Raw genomic sequence first — 17,306 nt, 5'->3', positions numbered from 1 at the left:
AAAAAGAACAAATTTGACTGAAATTGGATGAAACTACAGGAGAAGATAACTGTTGGGGTGCTCAACAAATACCCGCAATACGAACCCCCAATATAAAATGGCGTCCTACTGCAAAATTATAAAGTCGAAAATTCGAGCCCAAGTGTGTATAGTCCACAGTACAGGCCCCCTCTGGAAAGTTGATTACCACATACTTTATAACTCCTGAGGAGCTTCGTTTTGACGAGTCTACCACATTTTTCCTCTGCGACTTTTCTCGATTCCTCCTCTTTTCCACTCGGAAAAGTCCAAAAACATGGCAATTTCCCGGGGCCTTGAAAAGTCAAAGCAACATCTTTTATTTTTAGCTTAAGTAACTGGAAATTTTGTTGCAAATGCCGATTTAAATTTGTCCGACAGAAATTCCTCCGACATTGACGTGTCTACCGGTCGAAACATGCCAAAATAACAGGGTATTGAAAATCAATTGCCACATAGGTAATTTTTAGTAAAATTAATTGTAAATAATTAATTTAGTCAAAAAGTATTGTTGTCCGACAAATTTCAAGCCGCGTTTTTTCAGTCCGACAGCTGGAAATCGGAATTTTCAATTTTTCAATAAATCGATTACCACATGTCGGACAAAACTAACACACGATAGAAAAGTGTTTTTTATAAGCAAAAATTGTAATGTCCGACAAAAATATATCCGCAAATCGTCAGTCCGACAGTCGCAGAGGAAAAATGTGGTAGACTCGTCAAAACGAAGCTCCTCAGGAGTTATAAAGTATGTGGTAATCAACTTTCCATAGGGGGCCTGTACTGTGGACTAATATCGAAATTATTGTCTCGCGTTTGCGTAAATTTCAGATTTTTAAATTGCAAAATAAAAAAGTTATTAACAAAAAACTAAAAAAGAAACGGTAACTACGGTCCTTATATCGGCGGTTTACTAACATATATATTTCAAACAAATTACATGCTTAAAAATATGATTTTTTAAAAAAGTGTCTCGATCCGACCAATAGGAGCAGAGATATTTTTTTCTTAAAAACGGTATTCTGGCTGTTCTGTTTAATATTTTGCAAAAGCAAAACCTATCTGTGTGGCAAACTTCCACAGGAACAAAATCGATAAATATACCTTATGTTGATTAGAAACTTATTTTCGGAGATATGAGCGAAAAACTGAAAAAAAGAGCAATCATTTTTTTGCTTTTGTTATAAACAATATGACACTCGACCTCTACAAATACACAAATTTAGGCATTTATTCTGTGTATTTTTTACTTAATCTTAAGCCCATAAAATTTGAGTTAGGCCCGATTTTTGAAAAAAAACCTAATTCGCCCGGACTATTATCCGACTTATTTACAAAGTGAAAGGCATAAAATATATTTTTTATATTCATTAATAACAAATTATCTCTTTGACGTTGATATATCTACACATAATTCTCATTCTCATTCAGTTTGTTGTTGTTCTGTTTGTATAATAATAATATACCTGTTTAAAAAAAAGAACCAAAACAATTTCTAAGCTCTTAAAAGATACAGAATTCTTAGTGTACTAATTCATATGTCTACAACAATAATATTTGTATTTGTTTCAGATTGTTCCTTATTTTAAAATTATCAGTGATTATGGGCGTGTCATTCATGTTTGAGGTCGTCTCAGCGTTTTTCGATATGAGCCAAATGGGGCCAGTCCCAAAATATATAGAAATTATTTGGGACACCATAAACTGTTTACAAGGTATAGTAACAGCTAAATGTATTTTTAAAATCAAAGTAAATAATATTTAGAGTAATGTTTATAAAAAATAGCACATTATTACAAAAATTGGACATTGTTTAATATAAAAAACTGATAGTTTTTTTTTAAAAACCTTAAGGGAAATTTTTTGAAAACTAATACTTATTTCGAAATTTCAACATCTTCTATTTCTTGTAGATAAAGCAATTCGTTATGTACTAGATAGATAACGTTTAAATTCCAAAAAAAGTTTTCGAAAAATTTCCTTTAAGGATTTTTTTTTTTAAATACTTCAGTGACAATGATTTAGGGATAGGGTAACAACTCGGTTCTTTTTATTACAATTTCTAAGAAATATAATAACTTTTTTATTTATTTTGTCTATGTTCAGTGTAATATGAAGTACCTAGTTTGATTTTTTACAAAAAGGATGTGGTGTATGTGCAAATAATAATTTTTTATATTTTCGTTGTTTTATTTCCATTTTCTGTTTAACAGAACACGTTACAGAAAAATGAGCAGAATATTTTTTCTCGCAATAAAGTAAATATTCCAAAATCAGTTTGTTAAATGACAGAGGTGTAGAAATTAAATTTTCAATCACAACAAATCATTATTGACATTTGTTTCACCACCTTTTTTTTGTGAGTTCCATATGTCACCTATTCATATCTGATAAATCCTGTGTACTCTCTAAAAATTTTACACATAACTGTTTGTCTTTGAATATGTTTTAATCACAAATATGATGAGATTGTTTTATTTACTTCATTCATTCCATAATTTCTGTAAACAATCTAAGTTAATTTGTATACCAGTTTAATTTTATTTGAAGTTTCATTTCAAGTATTGTGTTTTCATAAAAATCTGAATATTTTCGAAAAATATATATAGAGCGTCGCAGAAACCAGTGGTCATACATCATAGTAATTACAAATTCCTCAAGTAAAAACAAGTTATTTAATTCGACTTGGTACAAAAACACTTCATTTAAAAGTTAGGACATATGGCATCTGATTCAAATTTGGTACAAGTTATAAGAAAGCAGGAGCAATACAACCAATATTCAAACACTTCTTTAACTGCCTCCGTTGCATTCAGTGCGATGAGAAAATGTTTTCAAAACGAAAAGGTTACTTTCTTTTTGAAAACATTTCTCTAGCTTTGAACTTCCTTTGGAAAAAACATTTCTGAAAGATGTGTTGATTAACTATAAATAATGTCTCTTGTCAATTTTTCTTAATATTCCTAGATTTCGAGTAAAAAGGTTCAATTTGCTGAGATGTTTGAAGATAATTTTTATTGTATCCTTCAATATAACGTGTAAATACTAAATTTGAGTCAAATATCATATGTCGATTCTTATATATTAATAGAACAACCATTTTAAAGGTATGATTTTAACACCCTGTTACTTTTAAATGAAATATTTTTGGACAAAGTGGACTTAAATTCAATTATTTTTACTACGTCGGCAATCCGTGTTTTTTAATTGACGATATTGCGGGAAAAACATATTGAAGGTCTAGATATTGAAGAAGAGCAGTCAATTAAATTTATCTTGTATTTAAATAATTAATTAATAATTTTTTCTTGGAACAATGAACACTATTGGGGAATACCAGCCACATTTTTGGAGCTAAATCGCAAAATAAAGAATGTATATACGTTAAATAACTGGTTTGTCATGTTTCAGGTGTATTTATATTTATAATATTCATTTGCAAGAAGAAGATATACCGCAACTTCTTGTTGAAATTCAAGCTTTTACATCCCAGAAGTATATCGACTTCATCTATACATACACAATCCACGACAACCTCAAATGGCACCTCGATGAAAGTTTTTAGGGAAGCTGTTAATGAAGCTGGAAGAGCTGTTTAAACTCTGTATACATTCGTACATGTTTTTAATATAGGTATTTATAAATTGACTGAAAGTAATACAATGTAATAGTATTTATTTATTATACGCTTAAGTTTTTTTACTATTGCTTTTGTTAGTAAGTTGTGGATAATAACATATATTGCACATTTCACCGACATTGTCTTTTTTATTTTGAATTTTTCGGCTGCATGAGTATCATAATTCCTTACATGAATGTGTGGAAAGTAAAAACGAAAGATTAGTGATTTTAACCGATAAAAAATATTTCTTCGAACATGTGTGGACAATAGGCACGTTCGGTATTAACATCTAGACATTCCAGTTGTGTTTTGTTCTATTGTAACTGTAAGAGATGAAACGACAAAGAGACAATCATGTCTACAGCATCTAGATGTCAATACCGAACTTGCCTATTGATTATTTCGCCTCGACGTTTCTAATTGAAAAATCGCGAAGAAAAATCTTTCTAGTGAAAAATATTTTTCGGAATATTACACTTTCAACTGGATTTACAACGTAGAAGCGTTCTTCTAAGGAAAGACTACAATTATATACAAGTTTCGTCGCAATTGGAGTGCCCAATAGTAAAGTTGTTGTGGACGATGAGTTGAATGAAGCGATTACTGTGGAATATGGTTCTAATGAAGCGAAAGCACTACGCGGAAATTCCACTTTAGAGCCACTGCTGTCTGTCATTGACAATTAGTTTTGGAACACGCTGTATATGTTCTAGGTCATAGGATTCTTAGATGATAGTCCTCGGTGATGATATCACATTGCGGAGATTGCAGGAAATTCTTGAAGTCCAAGTGTGTTCAGGTTCAGCAGCGTAGATCATTTAAGAACAATCGATTAGTATGGCCGTTAATCAACACCAAATAAATGGCTTGAAAGCGCGTAGAACGATGAGGGCCATTGAACACTAATTGAAGACTGGCTGACTGGACTCTTGTGGCCTGTTGGCACCTTTCGTTTTTTCTAGAATTTTTCAGGCAAAAATCTGGAACTTTTATTTTCTATGTTGTTCTTTTCTTCAATTACTTTGAACGGTGTGAGGTATCGGAATGGGACTTTTGGCAGTCAATGGAAAATTAATCCGTTATCCATCAGTGCAGGGTCCTTCTCGATTGGTTGAATAACACTTCCAAGAAAATTGATGGAAAATTCCTTGTGGAAAATCGATTAAAATTATCACTGTAACTATTGAGATTTTTCACCGTTAGGCTTTGAGCGTTTCTCTTGGGTAAACGGTGTTCTTGGTGGACATCAGCTTGATAGATGGGTGAATATGTTCTACGGATGGATCTCCGTTATGCGTTATACTGAGATGCAGTGTTTTGTTAGTGGTGTTTTTCGCATCAATTTCGATTCTGAAGAATTTCAGAATCGAAGTCTGCTAGATTAGGGATAATAAATAAAACGTCTATTCATCTCATAATTTATTCAAGAAGTACTTTTTAGATGGGCATACACATACAATACATATTTCTACAGTTATTAATATACCACTTTGAGAAAAGCATGGACCAAGTTTAGGTTTCAGTATTAATAAACAAACAGAAACATAAAGGAAACCCACTTAGATCGGTCCTATGAATTTTAATTTTTGTAACTATACTATGTGACAAAAAAAACGCATCACCCAGTAAAAGTGTATATTTTGCAACCAAATTTTCTACATGTGTTTATGGTGTTAAGAATAACAATTGCTAACATTTTCATCGGAAAAATCGCATCCTATAGAGTCCAAATTCAGTAATGGGTTGCCCCTCCACTTAAGCGAATACCTACATTCTGCAGTTCGCCTGGGCATGCTCCTAATGAGGTGATCTATAGAGTCCTGAGGAAGGTCATCCCAAGCAACTTGTAGAGCATAATTCAGTTGTTGTAACTTCATTGGAGGGTTTGGAAGCATTTCCTATCTTTGACCCATTCAATATTGATGTTGGCCTCTATCAAGAATGTAATGTAACCGCTGCAATATAATANCTTATAATTGTTTTACAAAAGTAAACTTTATATACAACGTTGAATTCAGAATAGAAATCTGCACAATAATAAAAAACCTATATTGCCATTTGAAAAAAAAGTTAACTATCGCTTTTCAAAATAATAATAATAATAATAATAATAATAATAATAATAATAATAATAATAATAATAATAAATGTCTTTATTTTCATTACTCAAACAAAAAATTTGCACAGTATAATCAAAAATTATATACAGGTAAAGAAAACCACAAGGGGAAGTTCACAAAATTGTGCTCTACCACTTAACACTTGTTCTAAGCTAGAGAAAAACAGTGTATATATCCGGTAGATAAGATAGAAGCAAAACAATTTTACATATCCAAACATAAACAACATTATACAAACAATATGACAATATAATACCGTCAAATATAAGCAACGCTATACTTTCAAATCAGTATCACTACTGACCCGAAAATAGAACATCTCTTAAACATCTCTTAAACATGGACGAAGAATACATTTTGAGTTCGGTAGGTACGGAATTGTACAATCGATAGACATCAAACGTGAAGCATCTCTCAAAAAGAGCAGTAGTATGAATAGGAGGAGAGATGGAACCCTTATTTCTTATATTAATATGATGTACATAACATTTGAATATTATTTTGTTATATAGATATGGCGGTTTTTGCCTAGTGATAATTTTATGATATAGAGTTAGCGAATTCAATTTTCTCCGATTTTTCATATTCAACCATTTAATATCAGATAGTTTGTGAGAAATATGCTGAAACTTTCTAATACCAAAAATGAAACGCAAGCATGCATTCTGTACCCTTTGAACGCGATTAGAAAGATGCACATCCAAAAAAGGTCCATATAATGGAGAACAGTAATTGAATTGTGAAAGAACCAAACTCTCACACAACATCTCTTTGGTGGCAACATTTAAATATCCTCTATGTGGATACAAACATCTTAAAGCTCCATATGCCCTCTGTATTTAGAAACTTGTTGACGGTACCTGAGAGTGCTGTGTAAAATAACACCTAAATTTTTAGCCGTTTCTGAAGCTGTTATTTGTTGCCCACCTATTTCTAGATTAAAAGTATCCCTAAGTGTGTTTTTCATATTTCTATTACCAAAAATTAGCATAGCAGATTTTGTAGGATTCAGCAACAGATTGTGCTGCTCCGATATTGTACATAAAATCTTTAGATCCTCATTTAGACGATTTTTGGATAATTCGTAATAATTTTTAGGAAAAGAATAATAAATTTGTGTGTCATCTGCATACATGTGAATTTTAGAATATTTAAAAAAAAAATAGGAAAAGAAGCTGTATACAAACTGGGTAAGGGTCCCAGAATGGAACCCTGTGGTACCCCACAGTACAGTTGTCTTCGCTGAGAAACAGCACTTCCTACCATAACAACCTGACTACGCCCAGTTAAATAGCTTTCGAACAGTTGCAGACTTTCATCTTTTAATCCATATGTTTCATTCTTAACTTTTTCTGTTGCGTTGTGTCCCCGGTTGTGGCTATACACAAAATACAAAAATTTAATTATCTTGACAACCGTTCATTTTGTCATAAGTCATGAAGTATACCTTTTTTATAGAAAAGTAACAGGGCTATCAGCCTGCGAGGGCGAAATGTCAAATTTGACAGCTCTGTCAAAGTTGCGTAAATTTTAGGACATAACTTCGACCGTCGTATAATAAAAAATATTTGATTCAATTTTAAATGTACAAAAATACATTTGAATGAGTTGCTTTGATCCCCCAAATTTCAAGTTAATCAAAGTAGAAATTATGGGCAATATTCATATTTCAACTTCTTACTTTGAGTGACAATAACTCCTCAACAATGGCACCTAGGTAAAAACTTTATATGAAGTACTAGCACTCGTTTGACCTGCTCTATATAACCCTTTAATTTTTCCCCGTAGTTACCGAACACCCTGTATTTCTCAAGATATTTATCAAAATCTACTAATCGAAATTCAAAATTTTGTGTGCAATGTAGTTTTCATGGATTTTCGTATAAGGTTTTCATATAAAGAACTAATTTTTTTTATTCAGCCTGTGTTTCGACCTATGCAGATCACCTTCAGAGACTTCAGTAAATTTCTAGTTATACAACAATCCCTGTATTGTGCGACGAAGCATAGTGATTTTTTAATTTAATTATTAATGCTAGGTTACGCGCGACAAGGGTATATTTTTCAAAATTTGTTATTATTTACAATAAAATTGAGGTCGTTAATATTCCTTCGTTCAAGCAAGTTTCTGAGTTAATATTGTGGGTTCTGCGCATAGACACAAACTTTTCGATGGTCTGTGAGTGCTCCACATCTTGGATCACTCAGTAGGCAGTTTCCCTGCTTAAATAATATAAAATTGTCACATTGTTCTAGATCGTGGAGTATTTTAAAACGTCCAGTAAAAATTAACTATAAAATTATTGCAATATTGACAATATACGAAAAGTAAGTAATCAGAGATTAATTAATGGTAAATTTATATTTAGTATTAAGAAACTTGACTGTAGCCGCGTAAATGTTAAAAGCAGAACAGATTTTATGTCAAAAATATACAAAAATGATACATTTCACATTGTGCAGCTCACGCACTTAATCGGGTAGCTGAGAAAATAAGGGAAACTCTCCCTTTAGTAAATACTTTTATATCAAATGTCAAAAACGTTTTAATTAAGGCGCTTGCAAGAGACGTTTTTAAGGAGGCTTTTCCGGGCATACTTCTGCCTCCCGAACCAGTTATAACTAGACGGGGTACTTGGTTAGAAGAATTATGATAAACGTTTCGATGGCATAAGATATGTTATATCAGGACTTACTGAAGAACCAAAATATTCGCGATGACATACATTACATTAATAGACACTATGGTTTCTTAGTTAGTGCAATAAGGAAATTGGAACCACATGGACTATCCCTAAATGAACAATTTGATATAATGGATGTTGTACAAAAAAATATACAGGGTGATCTCTCAGATAGATCTCTTCAAAATTTTTAAATATGATCCAGAAACCAAGCGCCAAAGTGCCAAGTGGAAGGCTCCAGACGAGGCAAAACCCAAAAAATCTCGCATGGAGAATTCAAAAGTAAACGCAATGTTGATTTACTTTTATGATTCGAAGGGCATTGTCCACAAAGTATTCATTCCATCGCACAAGAAGAATGTGTGTTTGCCTTATAAACATTGGTCTGGAATAGCGCCGTTTTAGAGATACAGGGTGTTGAAGTTGTTAAAAAAAATTGTTTTTTTGTTTATATCTCCGGAATCTATTAACCGATCTCAATAAAATTTGGTACAGATAATCTATGGCAGGAGGCCTTACATTTCTTAAAATATGAGCTTTAAAGGTTCAACCAAACTGTTAAATACATTATGTAATTCATTTTATGTAATATTAGCTAATTTATTTGTTATGGCATCCTTTAGTTCATCCACTGTGTGGAAAAGGTTTACATATACGGAATGTTTTAATGTTCTAAAGAGATAATAATCTAAGGGTGTTAAGCCTGGAGATCTTGGAGGCCATAAGCCTTCACTAATAATGCGATCGTCATAAAATTATCTTAGGAACTCCAGTGTTGTGTTAGCTGTGCGTGCTGTTGCCCCATCTTGCTGAAATTTGTGCAATTCGTCATTATGTAGCTGATTTAAAAATGGCTGCAAAATGTTTTGTGTATATCGCAGCAGTAACATTATCTTCAAAGAAAATAGGTTCAATTATTCTTCGCCGAGATATGGCTACCCAAACTCCTATTTTAACAGGATATAAAGCCGTTTTAATTAAGTTCGAGAACTTTATTTCGAAGAAACCATCAGTATTTGCTCCCTTACCACAAAACTAACAGTTAACAGATAATTAGCTATGAAAAACACGATTAATTATAAAATTAACGATAAATTCATAAATTCAAATAAGAGCACCATCGGCGAACACAAATAAAAGCACGAACGTCTCTGATTTGACAGATAGTGAAAACCGAAAATTTAAGAACACGGAAAGTAATTTTGATCAAATGGAAGTAAATTTTAATATTTTTGATAACATTTACGCATGAAGCTTTCTGTCTGGATCGCTCGGTATATGCGTATTACCATTCTTAGTATTTACTATAGCATTAAGTTAATCATGTAAATAATTGTATAAAATTTCACATACCATCATATTCTAATCAAACATACGTTTTCATATCAAATATAAATTTCCAGCTACTTGAATGATAGTGATATAAATCAGTTATAGTTAATATTGATTTAAATAAATAAAGATCAATCTAAAAACAGTAGCATTTTTCTCCGTGTACAGTAACTTAATACAAATTAACTAAATAAAAATTAAATTAAATTAAATTAAATTAAATTAATAAAATGTTTAGAGCCCCATTTGTTTTCTGTTTTATTTTTAATAGAAATGCTTATGTCTAATAGCTATGAGACTATAATATCCATATAATATTTCCTTATTTACTTTTAGCTAAGGGAAGCTGCAATATTTAGTCGGTATATTAGGGACTAACTTAAAACTGGGCGTTATAAAAAGCTACACCTTCATGAGTTAGTCGGAAAATTTATTTTTAAATACCTACTATTTATCGTATCGAAAAGTATTTGTCTCAGATTAGTTCATACATCAGATTTTTAGTTTCAAGATTAAAGTAACAGTGTTAAGTTTTCCGCTGAAGTTTTCAACATTCGTAAAGCAGTTTGTGATTCTAGTTTTCTTTTTAATAGACTCATAAAAAATGTGTGTCTGTGCGCGAGTGTATTTAAAAATTTGTTATTTATTGTGAAACCATTTCAGATGTTACATAATTTTTCCCTCATACTGAAAGTAGACAGTTTCGATAAATTTTGTGTCATTTCTTACAACAATCTACAATATTTTCAAAAGTTTAGTTAAAGAATGCTTGTAGAAAACGATTCTATATATTTACTCATCTAAAAGTAGGATGTGTATTTTGGTTTCTTTACTAATTGTTAAAGTAGCTTGTCAGAATTTTGGAAGATCTTTCGTTTATAAATATGACAAGATTTACGCACAAAAACTACTAACTTCTAAAAAAAGTTACAATACAATTAACTCATCGTTACTAGAACCCATAAAGCCAATGCGAATTTGAATGATGGGGCATAAAAATGGTGAATCGATTATCACTTCTAACAACAGCATATGTACAACCAATTTGTGATCATTTAGACGAGCGTATATCCTCCTCTTTATTTCCTTGAACGATATTATTTAAGCTTATGGAATAATAAGCATCTGGTTATCAAGCTCAACATGAAACATTTTTTCTAGTATAAATAAATTATCAGCGATATATTCCTTAACGTCATAACAAACGTTTTAGATCAAAATCTCTCATTTCGGGTCAGTCCTGCTAGTGGTTCGAATGAGTAATTCAGACTTTGTTAATAAATCTAGCAGTGATGTTACTACCTGCGATTTTTTTGTTTTTTATAATTGAAGCACGGTCTATTAATATCAGCACTGCATCATACGTGGGCCTACCAAAATGTTGCAAGGTGGGTGGTGTTTTCATTGAACAAAGTGGCGAATTTTTATGCAACCAAAGTGGAAATGGACGTGTGGAAATACAAACAGACTTCGAGGTGGATTTAAATAGTACAGAAGAGTATGAATGCGTTGAGGCAGTAAATTCCAATTTGTTTTTGTTTAAAAGAACTATAAATGAAACGACTATTGTGAAAAATATTGATGATAAAATGCTACCGAAGTGTTGCCCAAGGAGTTATTTATATGATCCCGCTACTCATTCCTGTGTAAAAAGTTTCAGAAATAGTTACTTTAATACATCGTTTTTAAAAGTAGGGTTATCATCGTGTGAGATTATTTACGATTACAAGTTTGTAAGTATGGATGATATACAAGTTGAAGATGATGCTGTTTTCATTTCCAAATTTGATGAAAAATTTCGTAAAGATAGTTATTGCATAGATGAAACGGTTAACGGTACTTTTGTGGTAAGGGTTTGTAAGAATTATGATATTTGTCAAAGTGTATTATGTCTTCATAAGTGCTGTGCTGATGGACAAAGTTTTGTTAATGGATCTCACTGTACGGACACGTACGAGTATGGGATGGATCTCAATAGATTTTCCAGTATTATTCCAAATACCAGTGGTAAGTGGAACATTGTTCGTTCATTTATCTGTTTTCGTTAACTTTTGGATGATGGACAACATATTTAATTGAAAGACAACATCCGGTGGAAATATTCTGATGCAGTTCGTGGTAAAATTATTATATTTTGGAAAACAGTCACTGGAAAATTTATATTTCCTTGAAAATAACTGCCTATGTTTTCAATACAAATTATTCGAATAGTATATGTTGATGAAACGGATTACTTGGTTGCAAGAAGGATATTTTTTTTATAATAAATCGTAAATCTATCTCTTTTACATAAATTAGGAACTTCTTTGTATGCTTGTAAAATTTGTTTTTTGATGGAACCAAAAATTAAATATTTAAAAAAGCAGCCCATCATCCTTCGAAATATTCACAATTTTGTGAATTTGAAACTGTAATTCACTATGTTTGTAATTTTTTATTCAATGTCTATATAGAATAGTTTAGAGATTTTGATAGAATTTAGTTCATTTGATGTCTAGAAAACTTTCTTTTTCAAATTAACAGGGTTCTGAAAAAGTAGTTTCAGGGAACAACAACTTTTTTAGAATATTTTCAAGAGTTATTACACGCCACAGAAATTAAAGGATATTAAAAAAAATTCCAAAACTTTGGGTGATATTCAAAGAGCTGTAACTTGGAGGGAAATGGTCGTAGAGAGAATAAAAAAAAACGAAATTGAAGCTTCAGGTGTCTAATCTTCAGATCTGCAGTTTAAAATTTTTTATCGTCAGCACATTTTGAGTAATAATAAGAAAATCAACGCAAAAAAAATTTGTAAATTTTTGCTTTTTTTTAAAAAGTCCAATGGACTTGAAAAATCTTTTTTTGGTAATTTAGTCATGAAGTTCTTTTAGATAATTTAATTCTCTTCAATTTGAGGGGTTCCGGAGCCTTGGACGATTATTTGTCACTGATTTATCGTCGCTCAAAGTAAAAAAAATATTTTTGACTTTGGCAACTCGGGAAATAATGGTCGTAAACTGCAAAGTATTCTCTACAAGTCGTAATTATGTGTTTTTGATAAAAAAAATGTTTTCAAAGTGAAAATGTTGGTTAGAGAAAAGGTAAAAATTGCATAATTAGGGATATTTGAATAACTCGGCATAACTTTGCAAATAATGAATAAACTAAGGATATCGATTATAACTTTTCAACCTCAAAGTGTCCTAAAGAAATCCTGATAATTTCAAAACGCTGCGATTTTTTTCCTAGTGCCCGGATTGTTTAAATTTGTCGTTTTGCTAAAAATCAATGTAATAAGTAATTTTTCTCTTTTTATTCATTTTTTTAAATTAAAAATGTTTTTTTAGCAATAATCCATATTTTCTTCATCAAAAAACGTTCATGATAATAAAAAAAATGAAAAAATATTTTTTTTAATTATTTTTTTCAAATTTTTTTTTACATATCCACAAGCTTAACAAACGTCAAAAAATAATTTGGTTGACTGAAAATTTTAATCTGCAGATCTGAAAACTAGATACCTGAAGCTTCACTTTCCCTTTTTTTTACTCTCCCTACACCCATTTCATTCCAAATTGCATATACCCTGAAATTATAATATACATCAAATTACAAACCTTAAACCTGTTACGTTTTTTTAAATTAGTTTTTGATCCTACATCCCTTCACATGGCCATCTATGATTTTTTATTTTTCAGTTATTAAAAATTAATTATGGGATGAAAACGCATAAATTGTTTATGTAAAACACTGATCCAGAAGAAAAAAATAGTTGAATAAAAAACAAAATAAATAAGATAGTTGAAAATATACCTACCACTGTTACATCTCCGAATTTGTATACACTAGATGTCTCGAAAAAAACGTCGCAAGCTATAAGCCTTGTTCGCTCGCATTTTAAGAAATAAAAGTAATCTTTTATTTCTTAATTAATAATTCCGAAAATATTACAAGGTATTTGCAATATTTTTTTAACGTTTAAGTACCTCATTGACGATGGTCAAGATTGTTTTGAGATTTCTTTGAGTTCGTGGAACGCATTTCTTGTGGATGAATAAAATTATTTACACCGTTTTTAATCTCGACGTTTTCTAAATGGCTTTTAGTGCATCTCTAACAACAATGCAAATTCTAATTGCGTTTACTACTGTTTGTATGTCTATAGCTTACAGGAAGTTTATCTGCAATTGATTTTCAGCCGACTACGCCATAATACATGGCTACAAAACTAAAGTCTACATTCCAAGAATTAAGAAATATCACCTTGACAACCAAGGATACTTTTACACTTTCCAAGAGAAAATAGGCAACGAAGTTTATTCCCCTGAAGAAGAAACCTATTGCATTGAACATGCCACGAAGGGAGGAAAAATATATGGACATACGTTTTTTAGAATTATACCGCATACCGAGTACATGGAGAAAAAGTTTTTATTTAACAGATGGGCCATGATCGTTTCGAATATATTCCTCATCATTACAGTAGTTTACTATATACTTAAAAAGGAAACAAGGAAGGTGTTTGGGAAAACTTTGGTCAGCTTTTGCGGTGCTTTATTCACCTTGTTTGTGGTTCTTACCTATTGCACCTTTAAGCCAAATTTGAACGCTAGAAAGACTCTGACAACTTGCAAAATTATTGGTAAGTATCCTCAGAATTGTTGTCTTATGGCGTATGGTTAAAAAATCTGAAAATGAAACATCAAGAGCTCTTGTTAAGGCTTAAACTTTTTCATTGCAATAACTACACTGAAAGAAATGCGCTTTATTCCTCATTAGAATCCTAAATGCTACTAGAAGGGGCGTAATAGTCGATGCACAGCGGACTGTCGGAAATTTTACGATCGTAATAGATTATGCAACGAGAGGTGACGATCAAGAGGTGTTTTACATGTTAAAAATGGAAATATAATCATTATGAAAACGAATAATTCTGTTAATACAGATATTACATACATATTCGGATATTGGTCTTTATACAACAAATCTTTCCTACTATACAAATGGAACATAAAGATTATAACACATAATAATATATAAATAATTCATTATAAGCTTTATTTCATAGGTGCATAAGGTGTATAAGTGCTTTCCATTTAAACTAATTGAATAATGAATGTAGAGATGAGTGTGCTTCTTAAAGAAAAGTTGTGTCTCTTATAAAAGTTTTAACATGCGCTATACACAGTATTCTAGAGAAACAGTTTAATAAGCCTATTTCTTTCAGTGTAAATATCTTTTTTGGAATCCAATTTTAAACTATCTCCTATGAGCATGTCATATTGTGGACCACAAATAATAATACCAAAAAAGAACATTATGTCACCTTTCTTGAATATTTTTCTGCATTAAATTTAAAAAGAAATCGAAATCGTTGTTTATTAAATGTATTATTTTATGTGATTTCATGTTGTCAGTGGATAAAATTACACATAAATTAATCTTTGAATGTTATAGGCTTCCTTATCATATATTTAAGCCTATCTTGTTTTGTGTGGCTCCAAGTAATGTGCTACGACATCTACTGGACTTTTGGGTAAGAAAAATCTATATTTTTTATATTACTGCAAAAATTAATTCACAAATTTAAACAAGAAAATAATTGACGTAGTAATTGAAAATCATATAAATTATGGCACTTAATATTTGCGCAATACATTAGTTTATATACCACTGTGTTTGTAAGAAATGAAAATATACTCTATATGTTTGTTATACATCATAATAAATTCGTGTATGAAATCATCCCACGTAGTCTATATGCAATTTTTAATTATTCATAATAATGATATACCACGTTTAAACTTATTGATTAATTTGTTGCATGTGAAAATATTACCAACATCTGTTGGTGACAGGTTCTCTCAATACGTGAATCATAGGCAGAGGAAATATCGTTTTTATACTCACATACATTTGTCCAGGATAAAATATGTGTAAACAAATAATAAAAATCGCTAAAATTAACTTTCCGCTTTCTTGTTCTTATTCCATGTACTTAGTACTACAAGATGTTTATTTTAGTATGGCAAACATAAAATGCAATGCAATAAGATGTAATAAGTATAGACGGGGATTAAATTATATTTGAAGAGTAAATCGGTAAATATTTTTTGCAAGTAAATAAAAAATTCTTTATAATACCTATTAACCTACCACGCCGATATGATGAAAACATTTTTGAAACTGCTGATTCCACCGAAAGCGCTACCTCTGTTGTTGTGGTTGGTGCTAGTCTATTTGGAAATCGGTGCATAAAGACGTGCAGTTTTCATTATCTTTCCTCACGTTATCAGCATGTCCGGTATGTTCATGTTTAGTGTATTCATTCCTTTTCACAAAAAAGATTTAGACCTTAGTTCACTAATAATTTTCGCAATAAAAAGACGTTTTCGTAATAAAAACTGGAGTAGAAGTAAAAAATATCCTTTTATTTAAGTTTTTCTCCTGTTTACTACAAGACCGGGACAAAGAACATGTCATTTACACCCACAAATGTTCACCTATTTTTTATGTAAGATACTCTGGGACGATACCAAAGGTTCTCAATAAGTTTTACCAGTTGTGATTATTATTAATTATACGAACAAACCCCGTTCTACAGTTTCAACAATTTTAGTTATTGAAAATACACTTATTAATAATGAATTCAACATATCATCAAACCATCGCGACCTACTCGACACCTGAAACCAAATCTTCAATATATCTAACTATATCTAATATATCTAACATAAATATGTCATTTTATAAAAAAAATCCATACGGGATAATTTTTTCAGGGTCGTTTGGGGACTGCCTCCTGAGTATCCAACCAAAAGATCACACTTAAGCGCTATGGGGGTGGTTGCCTAAACATTTTTTTAGAGCAAAATGGCCTTTATAAAAGTTGTAGAGGATCAAATTCTGAACAACTTTTTTCTTACAAATTTTTTTGGATGTCTAATACTTAACTTACTGCGAATTATGTGACAAAAATTGGGTACGCCGCAGACATGGTCTTGTAAACATGCTTTTACAAAGAGGTGGCAACAGTGGTAAGACGAAAAAATATAGATATTTACCTGAATTATTAATTAATAGATGAGAGAAAGAAAAAATTAGGTTACCGCACACTTCACAGAGAAATTAAAAATCAAATAAAAAGTTCTAATTTGTTCTAAACGCGAAGAAGTAACGGCAACAGCGCAATAGAGAATGAATGAGGATATTTGGAGGGAAATTTAAATAAACTTCTCGATACATAAATTAGTCATTAGAAATGAATTACATTCAACCTGTGTTTATTTGCGTAATTCAGTTTGGAATAATAAAATACTGAGAAAGTTTCAAATGAAGTCTGTTTTTCGAAATCTTTTTTTTTTTATTTATAAAATACGATAAATCTTCAATATAATGAATGTAACAAATGAAATGTTTATAACGTATATAACAATCTTATGTAGTTTGATAAATTATGACATTTTTAACATCAGTTTTCATTTTAAAATTACAATAATTTCAGTGGATTTTTTAGAATATTTTTGGCTATAATACTACATACTTAAT

The 17,306-nt window shown here is 31.0% G+C and overlaps 1 protein-coding gene across 1 annotated transcript in view; it reads left to right on the top strand.

Moving 5' to 3' along the window:
• The window catches only part of LOC108917634, a 58,214-nt gene that overhangs the window by 35,335 nt on the left and 5,573 nt on the right, over positions 1-17,306 (top strand). Inside the window, exons 7-12 of the mRNA XM_023455815.1 lie at positions 1,591-1,733; positions 3,430-3,611; positions 4,141-4,307; positions 11,128-11,783; positions 13,957-14,400; positions 15,216-15,294. Of these exons, the coding sequence (XP_023311583.1) occupies positions 1,591-1,733; positions 3,430-3,611; positions 4,141-4,307; positions 11,128-11,783; positions 13,957-14,400; positions 15,216-15,294 (1,671 nt within the window). The remainder of the gene's footprint in view (positions 1-1,590; positions 1,734-3,429; positions 3,612-4,140; positions 4,308-11,127; positions 11,784-13,956; positions 14,401-15,215; positions 15,295-17,306) is intronic.

This window comes from Anoplophora glabripennis, unplaced genomic scaffold, assembly GCF_000390285.2.
Source record: "Anoplophora glabripennis isolate ALB-LARVAE unplaced genomic scaffold, Agla_2.0 scaffold71, whole genome shotgun sequence".
In the NCBI taxonomy this organism is placed as follows: domain Eukaryota; kingdom Metazoa; phylum Arthropoda; class Insecta; order Coleoptera; family Cerambycidae; genus Anoplophora; species Anoplophora glabripennis.
The sequence above is the reverse complement of the archived record's forward strand: the minus strand, read 5'-3'. Positions and strand labels throughout refer to the sequence as shown.